Here is a 7,500-nt window from a genome sequence, read left to right as displayed (position 1 = left end):
TGATCGCCTGCAAAACACGAGTCACTGCGTCACATGATGACAACAACAACAACAACAACGACAACAACAACAAGCCGGCGATCACATACGGGGGACAAACGGTCACCGAGCGGCGCTCACACATGCACACGGAGCAGGAAGCGATGTGCGTTCAGAGATGTGACGTGAGGACACGCCCCCTCCGGCGGTCTGCTAATAGCTAATAGAAGCCCGGCGGCCATGTTGGGCTCTGCTCTCTATACTGTAGTTAATCTCTTCCTCGGCCGAGGGTTTGACTCATCTCCAATGACCTATGTGCCTCATTATCTCAGTGTCCACAGCAACAGCCAAGTCAGAGGATACATGGCTCTCCTCATTACCCCCCCCCCCCCCCCCCCCCCCCCCACATCACTGTGGAGCAGATGACATTTACCAAATGTTACTTCCAAGCAGAATGGCATACAAACAAGATCCGCTGCCACGGCCAAAATCCCCTCACTTCTGTCTCTTCACATCAATTATGTATTTCTGCCGTCTAGACATCAAGCCGTCCTGACAGCTGGGAGTGTTATTTAAGGTAAAAGAAGAAAAGGGGGGGTGGGGGGGGGACATCTTTTTCAGTAAATATCTCTCGTCTCCCGCGGCACTAAGACTCACCCTCGCTAGAACACACAGACAAGTCATTTCCATTTTCCTTTCCTTCAATATTTATTTGGGTTTTCCTTCATCGTTCCGGGTGAACCACACTGGAACTGACAGCCGTTGCATCGCGGGAAGCCCGACGGCGGTCTGAGAACCCCGAATATAAACAGGAGGAGAACTCCCCCCCCCCCCCCCCCCCCTGCACCGGCCGTAGCGGTACAGTCATGGGAGAGGTGAGTCATCTCCACGGAGAGGTGGGAGCATGCAAATCCACCAAACGCTCACCGCCGCCCACCTCGGGACATTAACCCACATACGACCACGTACAGGCGGAACAACGGGCGGAGGGGTTCGTACCCGTGTGCGAGCGCAGGTGTCGTTTGAGGGTGGTGTGGCTGGGGAACGGCCGCTCGCAGTGGCTGCAGATGTAGCTGTGCATGCCGGTGTGGACCTCCATGTGCTGCTGCAAGGCCTTCTGGGTCTGGAAGCGCTTCGCACACAGCAGACAGAACACCGCCATGTCGGTCCCTGGGGAACACACACACACACACACACACACACACACACACACACACACACACACACACACACACACACAGTTATTTTCAGTGGTGTACACAGACAGGGCCTTAAGTGGGGAAACTGGGTCACTTCAACTTTGTGTGAGTCCTCAGAGGGAAAAGCTTCTTTCAAAGAGCAAGTGCCTCTACCTAAACTAACTCCCCTAAAAGCCCGCAGGCACATTTCAGCTGCGTTTCTATTTTAAACCATGAAAGTCTTTGTCTTCTTTAAGGAAATTTCCCACACAATGCAAAGCATGCCAATCACGCAATCAATGGCTCTTCTTTTTTCCTTTCCCCGGCGCGTTAGATGTGTAATTATTCCCTTTATTCCCCATCAGGAGTCGGTGTGAAGTCCTCTGTGCTCTGATAGGAGCTCCACCCTTTAAATGATGCCTACACCACGCGCTCCGTGCAGAATGTTAAGTAGCGATATCAAGCCATTAATGGCAGGACTGCAGGAAGAAACACAATCCAGTTTAATCCTGTGTGTGACCTGGCATCTCTTCGGGGCTGCTTTCCTGTTGCACGGCGTGTGGCGAGGAATACAGATCGGGGAGAAGTCGCTGGCAGCGCCGCTCGCCTCAGAAATGGGCTTTGTGAAGAAGATCCATTGGCTGTCATACAGTCAACACTTGATGTACAGAGTGTGTGTGTATTCACACACACACACACACATGCAAATTCACGTCGAGGCGGCGGTTAATCAGCGGCGTTGGACATAAAGAGCGAGGCTTTAATGTGAGATTAGGAGCTCCTTATTTGTCTGTCTGCTCAGGTTGCAGATCGTTTCCAACGCTAGCGGTCCCGTCGCTCCCGACTCCGATTCAATCAGACATCTCCAGCCGGGGATCATTAGTAAACAGAGGACTGTGCCAGCACTTCATTGGAATTCAAGTGGGGTTGCTGTGTCGCATTTAAAATGCAGTCTGATGAGGTCCACTAAATCAAATCATTTGTTACTGTTATTGAAGTGCCTTGAGGCAACTGGCAATTAAATTGGAATTAACGCGGGGAAAAAAGGGATACAGCACACTCATACTAAGAGGGAGAGTGTCAGACGCTCGCTGCAGGTTCAATCAAGTTAACAGGCGAGTGCTTCAAACAGGAAACACAAGCCAGGAATTCAACGTTTTCAAGGAGAAATCAGGACACATTGTGTATTGTTTCCTAATCCAACGCCAGCAAAGCGAGTGAGACTTGTTTTAAGAGCACGGAGCCTTTTTTCCACCTTAAACAACAGTGCGAGCTGATAGAGAGCTGATCGCCTGGAATGATTAACAGAGAGAAGGACGGCCGTCAAAGACATTCGCTGATCTGAACAATCCTGCAGGGAGGCGATCCGCCGGAATGAACTGCACCTGTTCAGCTTTAGCCTGTGGACTTTCACACAAAGGAGGCGACACAATGAGGTTCAGGCCCTCATTGACCGAGCCCATTAGTCATAGGCTCCTCACGCCACTCCTACAATCCCGTCTTTATGCCGGCCCTAATGACCAGGAGCCTTTTCTCACCCACGGATCACAATATTTTAGTTGAAGACAAAAGAGCGGCCGTTCTCAGCCCCCCCCCCCCCCCCCCCCCCGTCCACTGACCATACAGGAAAGCCTTTCACTGAGTTCCCCTCTCCGTCTGACTCAGACCTAACTAATGGCTTTTCACTGGGTGCCGTGCGACAGTGGACTCGGATAATGAGCCATCCATCCATCCGTCTAAAACAGGCATTTAAAAGCGCCGTCTCTGCATGACCTGTGATGTGCAGCTTTGATGCACTTTAACCAGCTCCCCCTGTAGTACCGGCTGCAGCCAGCAGGGAGAGCGCTTTCTGTTCCAATGCATCCAGGCTGCAGAGCAGAGCCCGACTATCAGACGCTTCAAAGCTTCTTTAATCAGCCTCTTTATTAGCCGTCGTGGTGTAAATGTTTCAATGCAGCGTCGTGCTTTCCTGCTTCCCGCCTGAAACGCATCACATCCTGTTTAAAGCTCACAGATCTGATCCTGATCCTTCTGTCACCAACGATCCCCGGAAACTTGAGGAAAGAAATAACGACAAACATTTCTGTCACATGAATCTCAGTCTTGATGTCTCCGGTTTGACAACAGCTCAGTCAGGTTTGGCTTTTTGATTCTCTGCAGCCGACGCCGAAAATAACAAAATAGCAAACAATATGTTGAAGTGTGTGTGTGTGTTCGTGGTGGCATTTCGCCTCCTCGCTGTGTTTTCAAAGAAGACGCAGCAGAAAGGATCTGCAGTTAGAGTTTCCAGTCAGCTTTGTAATAAGTGCAGAGGAGCTTCTTTATGGGAGAATAAGCCCTAAAGTTGGCCGTCATTGCCCCCTGCTTTCTCACCCTTAACCAGACAATGGGCCTGGGATTTGGGTTTTTAAGGCCCAGGATGACCCCTGACCCTTGGCCCTCAATGGGGTAAATACCATGTAATCAATGGTATTCCCTCTAAAGGCCGGAGAGCTGACTGAGCATTGTGTTGAGAGGGAGGGAGCCGGGACAGTTGGAGGAATGATTTACCTCCACGCCGACCTACGAGCAAGGCATCTAAACATTTACCCACTTTATTCCTGACTCACTTGTTTGCTGTTGTTTCTGCACGTCTACGACGGCGTGCATGGTCATGTGATCTCACCGTCATACATCTGCCGTGTTCAGGCCGGGCCGAGGAGCCGCTCACGCTCTCACGCTGCCCGAGAAACAAAAAGCCGTGTGTCCAGGCAACCAGATAGGATCAGGTCCTTGTCGTGGCTCAAGTGTTCCAGCTAATCCCTTCATTCACAAATAAGCGCAGCCTGTTTCTTTTCAGCCGGCAAACAAAAGTTTTCCCACCCTGAGAATCTGGGAGCCGCAAATTCAACAAGAGGGTTTTTACATCCAAGCGACGGAACGGCAGATCTGCGTGGTTTCTTTAGTGTCCACGTTAACTTTCAATTAAAGCCTCTTCTATGAGCTGCTAACATTTATTCAAAGAATCTGGTATTAAGGAGGTTCCTTCTGTAAAATGTGGATGAATCTGCTATATTACATCACAGCTGACGGCGTCCAGGATGAAGATGTCCTGAGGCTCGCTATATATATATATATATATATATATATATATATATATATATATATATATATATATGTGTATCTATAAATATATATCTATATATATATAGATATACAGTAGATATATATACATATACACACACACAGCGAGCTCCCTGTCTGCCAGCTCATTGATATCGGACGGTTAAACATACACAGCGGAGCGGGCGACCAGACCTCATATGACACGCTATGTGTTCATGCAGAAAACACACACACACACACACACACACACACACACACACACACACACACACACAGTACCTTAAACAACCCCGGCGGCCCGTCAGCAGACGGCTAATCTACCCTGGTGAGCAACAACCCACTTAATAATTAATGCAACCAGAGATACGTTGGTCTTGTTTAACCGCCGCGCGGCGGAGCGGTCCAATCAGGTCAACAACGTTTCCCTGCTCGCATCCATTCCTCGAACGTTTCCAACATTCTTTTTCTCTCTCTATCTGCTGGATTTCACTCAGACAGGAAATGACAGCGACGTCCTGAGGCCTTTTTACTTCTACCATGGAGCTCACATGCATGGCGGCGGCGGCGTAGGAGAGCTAACAGCTTCCACCTTTATAAGAATGACCTCCGACTCATTACAAAGTACCATCAGCTGGTGAAGGTAATGATGTTTGGACGGCGAGGTGACTCTATAAAGCGCGTCCCCGTTATGTTTTTGGGGGGAACCTCTCTGGTTGCATGAAACAGCCCCCTTTGTTTGTGTGGCGGCTCGGAGACGGATCCATTCTTTTATTTCGGGCGCTGACAAGTAGGTCAGAGGAGCTGTGACGGCGCTGTGGCGAGGAGTAAACAGCAGCACATGATGTTGTTTTCCTCTCCGGTCCTGGCAACACCAGCAGCGATCCTCCTGCCCTCAGGAAGTCCTCACATGCCCCCGACCCCCCCTCCCCCTTCCCACAGTAGCCCCCCCCCTCCCCTCCCCCTCCCTTTGATCTCAGCAACCCACGGCCGTTCACCTCTGACATATCCAAAGAGCTGAGAGACTTCCAGCGGCCGGGGGAGCGTCTCCTGAAACGTGCTGTTTGTTGTTTCCTGACGGCGAGCTTCATCTGCTGACAGGGAGCTCGTTTGGCACAACTGGCACCGACATATATATACATATATATATATACATATATATATGTATATATATATATGTATATATATGTATATATATATACATATATATATATACATATATATATGTATATATATATATGTAAAGCAGAAATGAAATCTATTTATGAAATGTTTGCGTGGAACCCGGCTGTTTGAATGATCCCAGAGCTCCTGTCCAATGGGAGTCAGCGTAGAGCGAAGGAAGGGGAGGGGTCATGCGTCACGGTGGAGCAAGCTTAGAACAAGAATGCCGTCGTGAGAGAAGGACCTGAACCCGAGCTCGGGATGTTTACAAGTCGGGAGGCGAGGGCAGAAACTTTGTGGGCATCGTTAACACCCGTCCCCGTCCACACACATGAAGAATTCATGTGTGTGTGTGTGTGTGTGTGTGGTTGTGTGTGTGTGTGTGTGTGTGTGGTTGTGTGTGTGTGTGTGTGTGTGTGGTTGTGTGTGTGTGTGTGTGTGTGCCACCTGCAGTTACAGTTACACGCCGGCGTTCCTGCCAGGTTATCACCTTTCTCTGACAGCAGCAGGAAAAGTGCCGATTCACAACCAGACAGTTTGAGAGGCAAATCAAATGTTGCTCATTAATAAACAAAGTATTCCCAGAGAGAACAAATATCTTGTTTTGTTAACAAAATCCAAAAATATTCATTGAAGTCCCAATAAAGACCAATAAAAAGCCCAGGAAATATGCTGGAAATGTTACATAAACGACTTTGATGATTAACATTTAGATTTTCTGCGTATCGACGAATGCTTTTAATCTATTAAACGTTTCCAGCTTTGCTTTAAAAGGAAACCGACCGGCCTCAAGTCATAAACCTTATTATGAGAGTCATTAAACCGTTTTATTCACTCAGATCTGATTTTTCGTTCAGAAAGTTTCAGGGGTCAAAACGAACTTTCCTTTGTCTTTAATTAAAGAGCTGAAAAATAGAAAGTCAAGCCACGTTGGCAGAATAAACATTATATATATATATATATATAGCACATATTTATTTATATTTGTATAGATTATTTACTGATACTGATGGATCTGTATGTAGCTGTGGGTTTTATGTTCAGGTGGCAAAGAAAGTATTAATTATGATCTTATTAACCATCAAATAGCTCGTTACCATAGAAACCCTTTATGACTAAGAAAAGCTCTCGTCTATAGCTTCTATTTAACATGCTCCTTGTTTTATGTATTGTTTTATATAATATTTATCTCCTTGTAAGGATGGAAACAAATTCAGCTCCTTTAACGCTAAAGAGCCCATAAATCACAAATCACCGTCACCTCCGTCCGATTCCAACTGTTGATCAATTTCTTCCCTGAGTTTGTTTGAAACAGAAATATTAGTGGGTGACATGTGAGAGGCTCCTCCCACCTCCACATGAGAGGCCCCTCCCACCTCCACATGAGAGGCTCCTCCTACCTCCACATCAGAGGCCCCTCCCACCTCCACATCAGTGGCCCCTCCCACCTCCATGTGGATGAATTACAAAGCATCGTGACAGGAACGGTTCATCCTGCCAGCATGACGAGTTCAGGGCCCGCAATCCCAGGTGTGTGTGTGTGTGTGTGTGTGTGTGCGTGTGTGTGTGCGTGTGTGTGTGCATGTGTGTGTGTGTGTGTGTGTGCATGTGTGTGTGTGTGTGTGTCATACCTGTGTGTGTTTGCCTGTGTGCTTCCAGAGCCTCCTCGGAGGAAAACGTCGCCCCACACTGATCACACACCAGCGCCTCTGCAGGAGCTGCAGATACATATAAAAATAAAAACGTGTTAAATCAGAAAAGGTCGCTTCATTCTGCATTTCAAGACAAACGTGGAGAAGAGAAGCAACGCGAGCGGAACCAAAGTCACACTTGTTCTTGTTCAGGTGTCGAGGAAGTAAACACGGCGGGAAAGCAAAACGCAACTCAGGGCAAAGAGACTTGGGCGAGCGCCGCTCTGCTTCTTCTTCTGGGTTTTCTTTGCGGCGGCCGGTTATCAGTGTGAACAGAGAGCAGACTGTCTGCTGAGAGGCCACAGAAGGACTCGCTGTTCTCCTCCAGCAGACGCTTCACGCCCGCGGCGCTTCCCTTTATCAAAAAACACCAACCCTCCGACGCA

The 7,500-nt window shown here is 48.4% G+C and overlaps 1 protein-coding gene across 1 annotated transcript in view; it reads right to left on the bottom strand.

Annotated features, from left to right (window-relative positions):
* The window catches only part of zbtb16b (zinc finger and BTB domain containing 16b), an 18,641-nt gene that overhangs the window by 4,391 nt on the left and 6,750 nt on the right, over nucleotides 1–7,500 (bottom strand). Inside the window, exons 4-6 of the mRNA XM_084020319.1 lie at nucleotides 7,055–7,141; nucleotides 979–1,149; nucleotides 1–7 (exon numbers count right to left, since the gene is read on the bottom strand). The exon at nucleotides 1–7 is cut by the window's left edge and continues 161 nt beyond it. Coding sequence (XP_083876445.1) covers nucleotides 1–7; nucleotides 979–1,149; nucleotides 7,055–7,141 — 265 coding nt within the window. The remainder of the gene's footprint in view (nucleotides 8–978; nucleotides 1,150–7,054; nucleotides 7,142–7,500) is intronic.

Source organism: Eutrigla gurnardus, assembly GCF_963514095.1.
Source record: "Eutrigla gurnardus genome assembly, chromosome: 10".
Taxonomy (NCBI): domain Eukaryota; kingdom Metazoa; phylum Chordata; class Actinopteri; order Perciformes; family Triglidae; genus Eutrigla; species Eutrigla gurnardus.
The sequence above is the reverse complement of the archived record's forward strand: the minus strand, read 5'-3'. Positions and strand labels throughout refer to the sequence as shown.